Source organism: Alternaria infectoria (assembly GCF_024043175.1).
Source record: "Alternaria infectoria strain BMP 0036 chromosome Unknown scaffold_2, whole genome shotgun sequence".
In the NCBI taxonomy this organism is placed as follows: Eukaryota; Fungi; Ascomycota; class Dothideomycetes; order Pleosporales; family Pleosporaceae; genus Alternaria; species Alternaria infectoria.
Window position 1 is genome coordinate 2,125,876 of NW_026250691.1, and position 16,054 is coordinate 2,141,929.

Sequence of the window (16,054 nt, forward strand, 5' to 3'; positions counted from 1 at the left end):
TCAGAGGTCAGTCATTGAGTTGCACATGCACCACCTCACATGATAGCTTGGTCCTTCATCGATTCCCGTTCATTGGCTTTCCTCCCGACTATCTGGGGTCCGCGAGTAGACTACGCAACCGATATACACATCCTCTCTGTCCAGACCAATGCGCGATGCAATCCATCCCAGTCGAATCTAATTGATCTCCTTATGAGGGAACCACTTGCTAGGCTTAAGGTTCTTCTCCTCAAGCGGCGCATCCAACACACCCAATCGCCTTATCTCGCCCGCGGACGGTGCGTCGTCGCGTTTTATGTTGGCTTCGGCTTTGCGGTACGCGGCTTGGAGGGCGAGGGTACGGGCAGCCTGTTGATATATCCGGATTAGCACTAGTCTTCCTTGGGGTGTTGTGGGGGAGGAGGGAGTGGGATGTGGGCAGTGGTGTAATATGGAGAGGAGATAGGAATGGGGAAAGGGAGAGATGGGATTAAGGGTACGCACCTCCTTCTTGTGGTGAAGGCACTCGTAGTAGTCCTCAAGCACGGGGGCGCATTTTGCCTTGCCAGAGTCGTCCTCGGCGTTGGTGTTGGTCGTGTAGCATGCGAGGACTTCTTGCCAGAAGGGGAAGCAGCGGGATGGGCCTGGTTGTTTGTGTTAGCTGTTGTTTTGAGAGTGTCTATCTAGAAACGGCTCTTCTTGCTTGTCTGGGACAAGGGCGAGGTTGGGGAGCTTTGGAGGGTTGCGGCGCGAGCGAACGGGTTGGCCGGGCTGGGGAATTGGAGCGAGCGAGCGGTTGACTGGCGGTATGCGAAGATAGCGATCGTTCGAGAGTATAGGCGCATTTCTTAATGGTCGAGGCCGTACGTTGGACTTGTCGGTTGTGCTGCCGGTCGTATCCCTACACTCATATCGTGCCCTAGGTTCTACGCCGTCTCCGTATGACTGCGGTTGCCCTATGCACCACCATCACTTCCTGGACCCGCCTCTCCTCGTTTCTTCCTTATTATCCCTGAAGTTTGCATCGTCCACGGGGGTACTCGTATCGCGTAGTCGTCGTGACCGCTCTTCGCATTCGTTCCAGGTCCGCTCTTCGTAGTGCCATTGCGCTCGCTCCGCTGCCTCCGCCAACTCCCAATGCTTCCAAAATTGTCCACCAGGAAGTGAGTTGTACGTACCACCAGCAAGTCCGTATCCTGAAGCCATTGTCGCGGTGTTTAAGTGGGGGTCTTGAGTTGCGATGTGCTGCTGCTGTGAACTCGAGCAGCTTGTGTTACGTCAGCAACGCACGGTCCTTCTGTCGCGGAGCCGATGGCGCTGGGCCTGCGCTGTTCACACTCTACATCTCTATGTTGTCTTAGCAAACCATGTCTGCATCTTTTCTTTCTGCAGTTCAGACTCAGTGCACAAGATGCGCAGATACAAAGGTTCTCCCAGAACATGAATTCGCAACATTCTTGATAATCTATGGATTATCCCACAACCCACATGCTGTCAGCATGCATGCCTTATTGCGGCAACAGCCACAGCCACATACCTTGGCTGCATGCATCACGCCCACTTCTCCGGCTGAGCTCTCCAGGCTGCAAAACTGCATCAACATTCCTTCAATCCACGACAGACTAGTGCTCTTGCCGCATACCGTTCCCAGCAGCGCAGTAGCAAAGGGCATGTGGGATAATCCTCTCACACATTGAGTAGCCAGTGCCACTCGCAAATACCTTCGCCAATACAATATCAGGAGCGTGTGCAGATATGTCTGACAGCGAAAACACTTGTGTGTGTTGTAAGCATCTGATAGTGGACGAAACGATCGAAGGCGACATGACACTGAAAGACGGTTATCCTTTTCCTAGCGTCGATTTCAAGAAGTTGGCAGTGGGAGAAGACTCTGGGTGTCGGAACTGCGCTGTCATTCTTGACGCTATCGTCACATTTGTTGGGCCCGAGAACCGATCACTCATGCAGTCTGAAATATCAGTGTACACTGATCTGAGAAGGCAAGGAATTACCATCCACATCGGCAAATTCGTTGAAGTCATACGTTACAATGGTATGTTTGAAAAGTCCATAGTTTCGCTTGAACTAATAGTACGTAAGGCCTTCCACGTAATCGGGAGCCTTCCCAGTGTACCGTCTGGGACGTCAAAGAGTACCGACCGCTTTCGGAAAATACTTCTTCGCAAGAGACCATTTGTATGATTCAAGAGTGGAAGACTAATTGCATGCAACACCATAATTATTGTATGCAACGAGAAGCCGTCCCATTGCCAAAGAGAATCCTGGAGATCACAACTGAATATGTACTCCTTCGCGAGCGGCCTGGCAGTCTAGCTCCGTATGCTTGTCTCAGTCACTGTTGGGGCTCGAATGGCCCGGCCGTCAAGTTGACTGCTGATACTGTCGGACGTCTACGTGATGGTGTCAAGACATCTGATCTACCTAAGACGTTTCGAGATGCAGTGGAGGTGTGTCGTCACCTGGGAATCTGTTACATCTGGATTGATGCGCTGTGTGAGATATTCCAGGACAATATTGGGTCAGAGATATGCGGCTGATCAAGTGCAGGTATTCTTCAAGACAGCGAAGAAGATTGGAAAGAAGCAGCTGCCACAATGGGCGGTATTTATGAGAATTCGCACCTAACCATTGCAGCTACAGCTAGCCCAGATAGTAACGGCGGTCTGTTTTCTTCGGATCGTCCAGTCACAAGACGTCTGGAAAAGCATCCCCACCTGTACGTCCGGACGCCACCAAAGAGGTTTCCGGTACACGCCGGGGATACTGCACCTGCATCAATGCCGCTGCTAACTCGCGCCTGGGTGTACCAAGAACGGAGGCTCTCACGTCGCATGATACACTTTGGCAAACATCAAGTGTACTGGGAGTGCCTAACCGGCCTTGCTTCCGAGGACTCCGTAGAAGACAGAATATGGAGAACGTATCCTACTGACGCCGGGAAGGGGGAGCTTCCTTGTTGGGGTGACAAATGTGTGGATCATACAATGTACTGGCACAAGACTGTGGAGGAGTACACCGCCCTGTATCTGACCTACGAGAGTGATCTTCTGCCAGCTATCGCAGCTGTCGTTGATCGAATGTTGCGGCTGCAAAGAGTAGACGACGTTTACATTGCAGGATTATGGAAGAGTACCATACTCTCGGATCTGCTGTGGAGTACACACTATAACAAACCGCGCCCTTCCCGAATGGCTCCTTCTTGGTCTTGGGTATCAGCGCAGAACTCAAGCATTTCTTGGTATGGCTGTGAATTTACCAAAAATACCAAAGTCGTCGGTCTGGAGTATACTGTTGTTGGTGCTGCTAACCTCGGAGAGGTCACCAATGCTAGCATCATCTTGATGGTGCATGTGCTCAACTTGACGGGCTTTGGTGAGCTTGATGCCGTTGAGAAAGTTGAAACGAGATGGAGGACGCGTTTTGAAGGCTTCTTTGGGTCAGCTCTGATCATGAAACAATTCCGAGAAAACAATTTGGAAATCTGGGGAACTTTTTTCTATCCCAACTACGATCTGACCACCGCCAATCCTCCATTCAAACATGACTATACCATAAAGCTCTTGGTCGCCAAATGTTCCAATGCCGAGATGATCGGCGGGATTGTCGTTCAGCAAATGTCCAAGAACGCCCCCGAGTACAGGAGGATAGGCTTTCTTGATATTCGCGTGACGCGAATGACGTCTGAAATGGTTGGGGAGAACGATGAAGATTTAGCATGGACTGATCATGATGAAAAGGAGGAAGCTGAAGAGCTAGATGGAGACATGACCCGTCTGATACTGTCACTGCCTATGGAAGAGGTAAAGATCATTTGATGTCTCATCGTCTGGTTGGCGACGAGCTCAGATTATCTGTGCTGAGTGTTTCTTTTATCATGAATAAACGGTTATCATATTTATTCGAACTGAAAGGAATTCTGCACATCTCCAACTTGGCGCATTGCTCGGCACATCAGCTCAAAGGTTTCGTGAGTGAAGCTACACAATGTTACGGGGAATGACACGAGCGAGAAAGCGAAGAAACCATGTAATGCAAACGAGCTCATTTGATGCTAAATACCATATCCTCTCGCTCCATGATGTGACAACGCAGACAAAGAGAAACAACTACTGCACATACTGGCCTCTACAGGCCCAGCTACAGAAACACAACCACCACAACGCCGCGAGTATCATCATGGCGCCTATATAGCCACGTTAATCCCACGAACACGACGCAGATACCCCGCCTCCTCCGCAGTCCAATGTTTCTTCCCCGGCTGCACCCATTTCGCCTGGACACGAGCCGCCAACTCCGCCTCCGTCTTCCGAGCCGCCTCCCACTTTGCCTTGTCCTTCTCCGCCTTCTCTTTCTCATTCAGCTTCCGCTGCTGCGACCACATCTGGTCAGCATCGGTCTTCTGTTTTGCGTTCGCCTCCCGCTTGGCCGTGCGCTCAACGTAGTCTTGATGCTTCTGCATCTTCTCCTTTGCCTCAGTCACAGCAAGCCCGAAACGCTCGTTGTGCACAAGATAGGCCGCGTAGTCCTCTGGGTCGGGAATCTTGCCGTCAAGCTCGGCCTGAGCGAGCTTGGTCACGACCTTGCGGAAGAGGTTCTCGCCAATAGGGGTCTGGATGGAGGAAAAGGCGTCGATGTCGGTGTACTCCGGAAGACGCTCCGCGCGGATGAGAGCCCAGTACCGGTTGAAGATCCGTTGGGTGTACGCCATCATGCCGAGGTAGTCTGCGGCGCTGCATAGCTGGAGGTCCTGGTACGCGCCCGGAGCTTTGTAGGCGTGCAGTTCTTTCGCGAACTTCTTGAACGTGGTGATCTCGTTGAAGTGCGTGATCAGGTCTTGGACCATCTGAACCTCGAGTCCTGCGGGCAGCTTGATCACTGGATTGGGGCCAGCTACCATCTCCTTCTTGATGGAGACTGCGCGGAAGAGAGCGATGGGCATCTCGGCCACTGGCTTGCCCTCGCTGTCGACGATTTGTACTTTTGGTCCTGTAGCTAGAACCTTGCGGTCGGCATGGGAGAGCTCGTAGATCTTGGCCACGTCGCCCATGTTGTTCTCGGACTCTTTCATGGCTTTCTTGGAGCCAGGGGCGGTCACGAAGGCTGAGGCGAGGAGGTTGGCCTTCGCATTAGGGGATGGAGCGGCTGCTTTTGTATCCTTCTTAGTAGCTTGCTCCATCTGCTTGGCGATGGGAGTGGGTGCCATCTCTGCTTTGTTGTTTGCGAGAAGATGGGAGTACTTGGTAGGATGCGGTCAGCTTGTCTCTGGTCTAGCAAAGCTTGGAATTTGCTAGTGGGAATACTGAGCTGGGTTCGACGCGAAGATTATTGGGTGGGTTGAGAGTTGACTCCGGTGCTGTGATGGAGAACGGCTAGGAGGAAAAAGGGGGGTATTTTATATGGAGAAGGGGAGACTGAAGCAACAGTGAATTCAGGAGAGGCCATGGCATTAGGCTGGCGAGGAGCTGAGGTTGTAGGCTTACTCCGTTCAGTGTGAATGAGTAATGTACCTGCACGTGGTGATCCACTGCTCAGTTCGGACATGATAGACGCACAACACCATCGCTTCCGCCTGTTGTTCTTTCACCAAGGAAACGATACGGATATTCTCGAGGCGTAGAAAGTGAATGCTGTGGCGCTGACGATGCTTATAGTGAATGAGTACCTAGGTAGATTTCGCGTATATATGAGAAGCTGAGAGATGAGCTTCAGTCAAAGGCTGAGACGTGGTTATAAGGCGGAAGGTTCGCTTGACATGCGATCACGCGATGTGATATTCTATTTGACAGCAACTATGTTTTCAGCTACTGATGGTCTTTGTGATCAAATGTTATACCAAAGTACAATCTCAAAGACCGAGACCAACCTAGAACCAGACCGCAGTCTGATTCAAAGGCGCATTTTATTCTTTCTGTGATCAAATGTTCCGGATGTTTGTCAGGGTTGGCATAGTGGCGCGTTTGTCGACTGTTTGCCGTGCCAAATCTTCCATCGACAGTATATTTTCCGACTCCGACTTCATCGCTTCTATTGCTTCTGGTTTCCTTTCGATGGACGAGGGAATTCTGTGGCATCCGCGGTGTTGACAGGATGAATGGTCGATGGGGCAGGATGCTGGGCTTGCTGGCGATTTGCGTGGGGCTGAAGTTGGCGAGGCCGGCTGGGCAGAACATCAGGCTGCGCGCGCTGTTGCGGCGGCGTCGCCTGGTGGCCTCGCCAAACTGTGCCGCAAAAAGTGGTCACTTACCAACACCAAGGGCTCGGGTGATGCGATGTTCCATGTCGCATCGAAAGTGGGTATCTTGTTCTTGATCTGCGAGGATGATCGACGCGAATGCGAGATGGCTAATCGAAAGTCGCGAGGCTGTCAGGCTGTAAGGTCATCGCATTCCAAGGTTGTTCGTCAAGTCTCACTCGCAACGATGCACAGTTCTTTGAAGAGTTGATTTCTTTGATTCAAGTTTCGTTTTTTATTAAGTTTAGAAGGCTAAAGAAGCTTGCTTCTGTTCCAGCATCCGATTCAACTGCTCCCAGATCAACCAGGAGAGTGCTTCTTCCAAGAACTTGCTTGAAGTGTAGGAGATGAACCTACAGTCTCCGTGCATCCAGTATCCCAAGTCGAAAGCAAGGTCAGCGATAGCGCAAAGGTGCGTCAGGAAGTGTTTGCTCCGCAAGCAGAGGACCACCTCCCGAGAGGCAGAGACGCCACGGGCGTGCTCATGTCTCGACCCCGCGCAGTCGCTTTCCCTAGTTTTCCCGACCCAGTCCTCCTTCGCAACAGAGACGAGCTATCACAGCGGCATCGCAGATGCATGTATAACTTTTGTCGCCGCCTCTCGACAGATCCAGCTGACACTCAATGCCAGGCCAAGTAAGCGAAATTCGTGAACGTGAATCGCGTCAGATCGTAAAGAGTCATGGCATGCCACAGGCTCAACGAAGAGATAGCGCATCCGTCCAGGAGTTGTAAAACGACATTAACAAACAGGAAAAAAGCACAACAAAAATCCCAAAACCGAGTGTGCCTGACCTCGTGAGCCGTGAGGCTGTTGTTTAACCGTCTTCCGTTTGAAATGCCCGACATGCATGCCTCCCAGAGATGCTGTATTCAAGTAAATGAAAAGACCTGGTCCGGCCGTTGTGGTAGACAAAAAAGGAAATCGCTCGCTAAAAACAAAACGGATAACGTGAGAGCAGGTATCAAAAAGAAAATGTACGGAGAAGGAGAGGGGAAATGACGCTCGCTAAAAGGAATCAATGATAAAACGCCGTCCCATGCCGGTTGGGTAGTGATGTTTGCACATCGTGTCGTGAATATCGCATTCGTCTCGTGTCGGGCGTCGCAAGGTTGGTGCGCTGGGCAACCTGCGCGGTAAAGGGAAGAGCAAGGGGGACTGGCCAGGTCCACGCTTCCCAGCATCGACAGAGAACAGGTGCATACACCACAGTCGAGTTTGTCATCCAGCTTATGTGAATGCTGCGTACTGTGGTGCGAATCCTGTGTCCCATCCGAAACCGCCGAAGCCTCCGTGAACGGCGCTTGACCCGCACTGCTGGGCTAGCACGCTCGGCAGAGGAAGGGCTGGTATCGGTGCCGACGCTGGGGGCGGGCTGTAGTACGAACTTGACGTGTATGGGCTGGTGCTTGGCGCATATGGGCTGGTGCACGGTGCGTACGGGCTCGTCGAGTTGTATGGCTGGCTGTAGGAGGGTGTCGGTGACGGAAGCTGGATCGCTTCGAAGCCCATGTTGCCCATAGTGCTCCAAAATGTTGGTCCAGTTTCACCGCAGGTAGCGATGGTCGGGCTGGGCGTCGATGGAACCACTCTCCAAGTGTCGACCGGGGCTGAGTGCGACTGGTACTGCTGTGTTGGCACCCACCAGTTGGCTGAGCCCGGCGAGCTGGGGAGAAGCGGTGCTGGTCGTACAACGTCGACGATCCTGGGAGGAGGAGGAAGGAGCGGGAGGAACAGGCCCATGATGGCGCTCTTGACATCCTCACCTCGTCCCTCGAGTAGCTCTCCCGCACCATCCTCCTCGAGTCCTTCCAGAGCCTTGACACCAGTTCGGAAGACGTAGCGGTTGACAGCCTGGACAAATCCATCCTGGAGCTTCTTCAGCTGTTGCTCCTTCTCTGCCCATTCCCAGGTGCTGGCGGATACATCGACGGAGTAGATGTCCTTGTGGTACTCGATAAGCGCTTCGATGGTCTCCGGTGTAAGCTTGAATGCGACCTCATGTTGTGAAACCATGTCGACGTGTACGACGTAGGCCTCGATGTGGATGAGCTGGTAGTTGAAGAGCGCTTCTACCAGCGGGTTGTTGTCCTTGCGCAGTTCCGAGTCCGGGGCCTTTGGTACCATGATTGAGCACAGCGACCACATAGCGTTGGGTCCGGAAAGCGTTTCTGTCAGACACCTCGTGTGTTGCTGGACGCTGTTCAACGGACGCTTGACGCGGTTGACCCTCTTGAGGGTTTGTGTTAACCATGGCTCGACCTTGGAGGCTAATACGACGTTGACGTTTGATCGGGGCGCAAAGGCCGCAGCCGAGGCGGGTAGTAACGAGATCGGCATGTTGTGTGTGTGGTATGTGCGAGACGTTTGCGATATTAGGATGGGACGATTTATCAAAGATTGAAAGAAAAGAACAAAAGAGAGGTTGTAAGAAAATGTCTCTGGCGGGTATAATTTTTCGAGAGGCGCCTTGGATTGAGGAGGAGAGACAGGGAGGGGCGGGCGAATGAGGATGGGGGAAGGCGAGGTGGGAGGAGGGTGAAGAAGGCTAGTGGTGGTGGTGGGTGGGATCTCTTAAGAGCTTACAAGCGACGATCATGGGTCGGCGTGGCCACACTTGTCGGCAAGGATTTCATGCACACTGCCCCGTTTAGCTGCACTGCGCATCTAGCTTGTTTAAACGTGCATACGGCCAGAGTCCGCAGCTGCAGGTCTAGTCGGATCTAAGCTGACCGACGGACACGGCGAGCGCGTTGCGCACGCGTGGATAGGCGGATGCGTGTGGTGCGCGAAGATTGCGATGCTCTCATGGCTGCGAGTGTTGTGCGAACGACTACTCGGCCATGCACGCGCGGAGATGACTGCGAAAGAGGCGTCTGATCAGCCTCCCCAGTGGAAATAGCAAATGTAATCGACGACTATGACCGAATAGTGCTGTGCACCAGGGCAGCTGAAGACGGCCTCACGGTTGCAGATGCATGCGAGGCCGCAGAAACCTGATCGGGAGGCCGCAGCAGCCACCAAACCTGCACATGGATACACGCCGTAGGCGAGCGTCGCAGCATCCTCGAGCCTGCAACTGCGCTTATAGTTGGGCGTCGAGCATCTGGTGTTGCGACATGACACGGATTCCAGAAGCCTTCTTTGGGCGTCCGGAAGCAGAGAGCACGGCAGCGGCTTTGCTACCCTTTTGGGGAGTGTGCGGTTAAAGGGAGGACGAGCCCTCTACGCTTGTCAAGGGGTTTCGCAGAGCAGGACTTTCACGGTGGGTGTAGTCGTGGTAGTCTTGGGCCATCTACAGGTTGACGTTGCTTGAGCCTAAAAATGGGCTCGAAACAGTCAGCCCAATCAGCGGGCCCAGCAGGGGTGCGAGCAGGGTTCTCTACCGAAAAACCCGCGATCATGTGAGCCGCAGACGGCCCAGAAGTTTATCATGCCAGCGTCCATGGTCGAGTAGCTTCGGCGCCTGCTGAAGCACGATGCGAATATTCTACGACTCCTGCTTGCGCAATTGTGCCCTCATGACGATGATGCTGCTGCTGCGAAGAAGCAAGAGCATTGTCGCAGTGGCGTCGGCAGTTGCGCCACTCTCGCTTAGCCTGCACAGCCGCAGACACGTGCGCTTCGGCGGTGACGATGCCACCTCGAGGCAGATCAATTCGGCGCTGCCGATGTCACCTCTACAGTACCGACACAATCGGGCCTCATGACGATGTTACCCACAGTGACCTGGCAATAAACTGGCAATAACTCGCTCCGGCCGATACCACCTGTCTCTATGGGAAACGGTCGTTTCTGCGCAAAAGAAAGGCTGCATCGGAGAGGTCGTTTCCGTTTCAATCCGCATCGCCTGCTAGGCCTACAGCTGCGCGATTGGAGAAAAGTATCCTCAAGTGAAGCAAAGCGAGGGCATTACGCAATGCTCGGCAACCCCAGCGCCGTCCAGTCGTCCCATGTGTACGGACTTATCGATAGCATCCCACATTGCCATGTTTCAGACCTGCAAAGGCGACCCCGAGACCTGCAGCTGGGATTTGTCGCTGCGCCTCATAGCAAACGAATACGCGGGGCAACGTCCTGGACATGCGCCGCGGCCGTGGCCGACTGCCCCACGTTGTCATGATGCTTTTACTTTTGCTGGTGCCGATTTCATGATTCAAAAGGATCGTGCGTGCATACAGAGCATGATGTTATATCGCAACGTGTAAGGATACTCGTGACCGTTTCTTGCGTTTTCAGCTTGACAGGGGCACAGACGGGTCAGGTGCCCCACTTAAGCCGACACGAAGCGGGTGGCTCCTTCCCCCACGACTCAACCCTTTCCCAGGCCCGTCCTCGCCCAACATTTACCTTCCAACACAGACAATGTCTTGCTCGTGATAGAGCGTCGTCATGGAGCATATGTACGTATGACTGATCATGCACGCAATTCATCCGTCGTGTTTCACAATATGTCGGCGAAGCGACGGCCGCATACACCTGCATCGCGACGTGGATCTAGATGACTCACCCACAGCAAGCAAGCTTCGAGCATACTTACCAGCGCATGTGCGGAGCACGGCACTTGTCTTGACCTCAAGCGCTGCAGAATTTTCCTGCTCCGGCTGCTTTCCTCTAATGCGCTCGCTTTCCGGGCCCAGTCAAACTTGGAAATATCGTCTCTTCACCTGCCATAGAGGTGGGCAACTATGCAGCCGGATCACAAGCCAGCCCGACTGCTGATTGAACCATCTTCTCACACGGGCTGCTAGGCCTATATACTCTGGTTACACAAGGTGGTCCCTGCTCTATCCAAAGTCCCTGAAAACCCATGGCTGATGCCCCCGGCTCGAGCACCGAAGTCGAACACTACGATTCCCTGTCTTCAAGACTTATTTGGCTCGTGCCTCGCTCTCCGAAGCTATCCAAGCGTTCTTGTTGGTATAAGCGCTAGATCCTAGAGATGCCTCGTCCGATCTTCCGTTTTACCCAAGCCACTTGGGTATCGTCTTAGGCCAGTGATCAGTTCTAATCATCTAGGAGAAGAATTGTTGAGAAACAATGAGACAAGGTCTCTAGACAACATGGGAAATATAGGGAGTCGTCAACTCAGGGGGTGTATCTCGTCCAAACGGTCTCCCTATGAGATGTGAGCGGGGTCAGATATGGTAGCCGCCCCCATCATCCTTGACGGGGAGCTTGGGCTACCGTAGCTCTGGTATCCACCACACCATCTTCTCGCCCGCGAACCTCAACACTGCAGAGTTGAGAACAGCTCGATCGGGGGTGTCGGATCGTGGTCCTAGTGGTATGGCTGGCCCGTCGTTCCCAACCTCATCGACTAATCGACGGGAACCTTGAAACCAAATGGGGTTGCACTCACAGGCGATCGGTAGTCGTCGCTTGTCAAGCCATGTTCCTGGACCCTAATCTGCCTTTTTGAGCGGAGCGCAGGCAGGGCATGATTGTTGAGCTTTGTCGGCGCTTCGCCATACTGCTCGTTGTTTCGGCTAGACTTGTATGCTGGGATAGCAACTTCGCTTTTACACTGTCGCATCTAGACCCTCTTACGCAGCCGCTGACGTACCCACCAAAGCCTCATATTTCTTCTAGTCGGAAATAATTAGCCGTCGTCGTTGTGCACCGCCGCGGAGAAGTATGTGCAGTGTTCAGGCTGATGAGAAGTTATGCACGCGTGGGTAGATGATCATGAAGTGTAGCCCCGAGGAATCAAGGCTGACGACAGGTGTTTACGAGTCAAAAGCCATGCAGATCTTCGGCTAGATGATAGCTAATCTCAGATCCCAATACGCTCCATCGTCAGGAGTTGCTGTAACGGTACTGTCACCTCCCGCTTTTGGTTAACACACTCACTTGACAACCTTTCAAGCAAGCTCTCACGACAGGATCTCGGCTATACACGTCTGCCGACTCGACAATCATTATCGCGCATGTCTTCCAATATACAGCCCACCACCGGGTGTAGCGAGACGCCGACCCTGTCCGCGATCACATGTCTACGGTATCCGGGTATTGCTTCGAGGCAGCGACATACATATCGTCGATCTCTTTGCTTTTTCTCGCGCTCCAAACTTAGTTGCAGCCCACACCAGTTGCATACCAACATGTCGCTTCAACCTCCGAGACTTTGACGCATTGCTGGTCACCCGATCATACTTTTGGCTGAAGCTGGATGTTCGGCTTAACTGTCATTCCCGGTGTTACTACCGTTACAGCGCTAATGCTACAAGTCACCAGATGCGATGGTCATTACTTCAACTGCAAGTAAAAGGTACAGAAACACCAACGTTTATCAGGCTATGGAGAGAACAGATACAAAAGCCATAACAATAAGGGCTGCTACCAGTGAAGCCCCGGAGGACAACTGAGCAGCAGCAGAATCTGGAACACGGCTACCGTCAACGACATTGTTTGGTGCTACACAAACGGCCTTGTGGGCGATGGTGCCACCTGGAGACTTGATGGTGAAGACCATGGGCACTGCTTCGCGAACGTGCCTATCGTAAAGGTCGAAATTCTCATAACCACCCCCGCCTTCAAATACAGGCACGTAGTGGGCGTAGTAGGTGCGATAATTGTCCGGTAGTTCGACATGCGGCATCTCGGACAAACTACACTCGGTACTGTTGAAGTTCGATGGTGTGCCTTTTCTCGGTGTTAGTATGAGCTTACTGTACTCATAGGCGAGCCAGGTTACAAGATCATGTCGTTGAACTAAGATAAGAGCGGGATAAACTGACCAACTGGCTGCGATGCAACCATCCCACAGGCGTCTTCGACATTCTCTGGCTTATAACATTGGCCATCCGCTATGACCGGCGTATTCTTCATCAAGGCGTCAATGCAGTCGTCGCTCAGCACGCCGCTGCAATCTCCAGCTTCCTGCTGCGAAGAGGCGTCTTGCCCCGGGAGCTCGTAGACGCAGTACTCCGTCTGATTGCCATCTTGACTCCCAACCAGCGAATCAGGAACACTTATAAACGCTTCCCTCTCTTGCCAGGGCATTTCGGTCCCGTAGATGTGATTCGGATCGCGTCTATCGGTGATGGTGACGCTGACGTACCAGTCGTCATCGTGTAGTTGGTTTGAGGGTAGGCGGGCTGTTCCGGTCGAGTTGAAGTACTGGTTACCCTTGGCGATACTGTCAATGGGGCCTTGACATCTTTCCGTCGATGTGTCATTCGATTCTCGCGCGGAACATGAGGTGAGAAGGAGCGATGCAGCTAGGAGGACAAAATTGGCCATGATAGTCAATACAACCCGGTATGAGTGGAAGTATCAAGCATCAAAAACATTTCGAGAGTAGGCACATGCTGTCTTTACATTGCTATATGAATCAGCCTCACGGTGGACCTACCATGACGTAGCAGTCTTTCAGCGGAGTTCGCCAAGAGCGGAGAGGACATCAAGGTACCTGCAGTGACGGGTGTGCGGCTCGCACCGCAACAGGCCCCCCGCGAGGCATCAACTGGCGACTACGTCTTGGGAAAGGATGAGAGGCTCCGCTGTCTTTCAGACGGATAATCGGATGGATGACATACTCCGGTGTCAAGGTCAATATGGGCTGCAACAGTAGTCCGCCCCATCGCACCTGCAGGGCGTAAATATGTTCAAACTAACGTGAACAGGTTGCATCGCATTCGTTACATTCGCATGTTTTCGCTACATTGAGCAGCTTACTGTGGGGAAATAGCCCTGAAGAGACGAACATTAATGGTGGTTGTGGAGTGATCGGAATTCTTGGCACTTGGCGGTCGTCTTGGTGCCTCTTTTTCGCTCGCCTCGAGGCTCCAAACCTTGCCTACGCACGTACATCGGACTTGCCGTGGCCTTCACCAAACCCTCGACCATAGAAGAGCCTTGGGGAAAGGAACGTGGGGATGTTAGGCCCGCGCCGTGTTAGCCGATGCATGTCCATGCCGGGCTGCCTCGAAGGGCGTATGATGAAGCTGAAAGAGGAGGTTGGCTCAGTCTTGTCGAATTCTCTTTGAGAACACATGATATGATGGAAAACATTCGATTCATGACGTCTGCCCTGTCATATCTCTGCAAGACGCACGAATGGAAGGCACTAAAGTCTTAAAGGAGCAGGCACAAGAAGTTATTGGGACTGTGATATCGTCCTGCGATCGAGATATCTGAGGTCTTCATTCCAGCACCTTCTCCACTCCCCCAAATCTACCACCACCGGGAAACTCGGATGCTTCTGCCTGGCAAGAGGCTCTGCTAATCTTAGACAATCGTTCTAAGACACTGGATGACAGCAGCCAAGTATCGTATACTCTGAGTAGCGCATTACTTCTGGCCCCAGAGGTATGCACATCAACGATAGTGTACGAGAGCACCAATCGGTAGAGCTCAGAGCTGTGGTTCACGTTCAAGGCAAACCATATCCCATGTTCGATAGTAGACATTGTGCATAGTCAGGCCAGCCATGACGCTACATACACGGATGCTCGTGAGGTAGATGGAAGGGCAGAAAGGTATAAAGAGGTGTTGGTTTGCTCTCGAAATCATCATCACAGCCAAACACCTTCTTCTCATATCACCTGGTTCATCCTCGACCTCAAGACTCCATCTTCGACATGATGAACTACATTCTCACCCTTTTGCCGATGCTTGCGGCAATGGGAACTTCTTCCCCAATTGCTCCTCGTCAAGAGGACTGGGACGGAACGCAAACTGGCGGTATCTTCTGCGAGGCAAGATTGCAGCCCAACTGGGCTGACTGTGAGTACTCCGACCCTCCTTGCTTTCATCCTTTTCGTCATAGAAGAGCAAGACTGATGCTTCTTGCAAATGCACAGGCCGCAACATCATGAGTGGCAACGGCTATTTTGGCGAGGGCACCAACCCAGACATGAGTGTGTGCGTCATCCCAAGAGAATGCCGCATCTGGACGCGAGGCAACTGCCGTATCTCATTCTGCAACAACGAGGAGTATGAAGTCTGCGATTCTGCCTCTAGCTGGGGTGGAAGAGCCAGAGCCATCGAAAATGGTTGCGCAGAGGATACGGGCGGCTACCAGTCACCAGCTCCGCCTGCGGATTGGACTGAGGTCGCCATCAGGCTTGCCACTGAATGGCGCCTGATGTCTACGGCTACAGCAACCAGCTACAAGGAGATCACTGTTGAGGAGAACAAGGCTGAGCTTCAAAGCCTGGTGGCGGAGATTGCCGCGGCACCTGAAGTCAATGGATTGGAGAGCCGGGTATGTACACCAGCTTCATCACCTTCTCCCTCCGAAAGCTAACCTATCACGATGCAGCAAGCGGACAGGTTCTCAGACGTCGTCACATCCTACAACGTCTACATGCCCGGCTCCGCCGTCTTCGTCGCCCAAGTCCCCAACAACGGCGCCTACACAGTCTCAGAGGCAAAGTCAGAGACCTTTTCCATCACGGCAAGCGCCAGTCTGGGTGCAAGTGCATGGGACGCAGTCAGCGCAGAGATTGGCGTTTCCGCCGGTTTCTCGACGACCATGACTAGCACCACGTCTGTTACCATCAACATTGACTGCCCTGGTGGAACTGGTCAGGTCTACTGGCGTCCCTTTTTCGACTCGTATGTGGGTACGCTTGAGGCGGATGGGAGGCGGGTTACTATTTATGTTCCCAAGGATACGGATGCTTCGCGCATGAACTACGATTACCAGTGCACTGGCTAAGCAGTCACACTTTCCTATGGATCAGGGTGTTGGTTCTCGTCCTTCTAGTATAGTTCTGTTGTGCTGGAGCACAGGATGGCTTCAGTCGGTTCAACACCGGCTAAGCTGTAGATGGCGGTTGAGACTTTGGCATGACATAACATTGTGTAAGAAG

At 52.9% G+C, this 16,054-nt stretch overlaps 5 protein-coding genes across 5 annotated transcripts; 1 reads left to right on the plus strand and 4 right to left on the minus strand.

Moving 5' to 3' along the window:
* Nucleotides 1-177: 177 nt before the first annotated feature.
* Nucleotides 178-1,185, minus strand: J4E92_002104 (uncharacterized protein; the record flags this gene model as incomplete). The annotated part of the gene is made up of 3 exons (XM_051493510.1): nucleotides 178-348; nucleotides 484-623; nucleotides 1,158-1,185. The coding sequence occupies 3 exons, from the start codon at nucleotides 1,183-1,185 to the stop codon at nucleotides 178-180; spliced, it is 339 nt and encodes a 112-aa protein (XP_051356741.1).
* A 2,998-nt stretch (nucleotides 1,186-4,183) lies between these two features.
* On the minus strand, nucleotides 4,184-5,203 carry J4E92_002105 (uncharacterized protein; the record flags this gene model as incomplete). Its single annotated transcript, XM_051493511.1, has 1 exon — nucleotides 4,184-5,203. One exon carries the CDS (start codon nucleotides 5,201-5,203, stop codon nucleotides 4,184-4,186), a length of 1,020 nt encoding a protein of 339 aa, XP_051356742.1.
* A 2,260-nt stretch (nucleotides 5,204-7,463) lies between these two features.
* On the minus strand, nucleotides 7,464-8,573 carry J4E92_002106 (uncharacterized protein; the record flags this gene model as incomplete). The annotated part of the gene is made up of 1 exon (XM_051493512.1): nucleotides 7,464-8,573. One exon carries the CDS (start codon nucleotides 8,571-8,573, stop codon nucleotides 7,464-7,466), a length of 1,110 nt encoding a protein of 369 aa, XP_051356743.1.
* A 3,952-nt stretch (nucleotides 8,574-12,525) lies between these two features.
* Nucleotides 12,526-13,478, minus strand: J4E92_002107 (uncharacterized protein; the record flags this gene model as incomplete). Its single annotated transcript, XM_051493513.1, has 2 exons — nucleotides 12,526-12,878; nucleotides 12,974-13,478. 2 exons carry the CDS (start codon nucleotides 13,476-13,478, stop codon nucleotides 12,526-12,528), a joined length of 858 nt encoding a protein of 285 aa, XP_051356744.1.
* A 1,370-nt stretch (nucleotides 13,479-14,848) lies between these two features.
* Nucleotides 14,849-15,900, plus strand: J4E92_002108 (uncharacterized protein; the record flags this gene model as incomplete). The annotated part of the gene is made up of 3 exons (XM_051493514.1): nucleotides 14,849-14,963; nucleotides 15,041-15,444; nucleotides 15,502-15,900. The coding sequence occupies 3 exons, from the start codon at nucleotides 14,849-14,851 to the stop codon at nucleotides 15,898-15,900; spliced, it is 918 nt and encodes a 305-aa protein (XP_051356745.1).
* Between the last annotated feature and the right edge of the window lie 154 nt (nucleotides 15,901-16,054).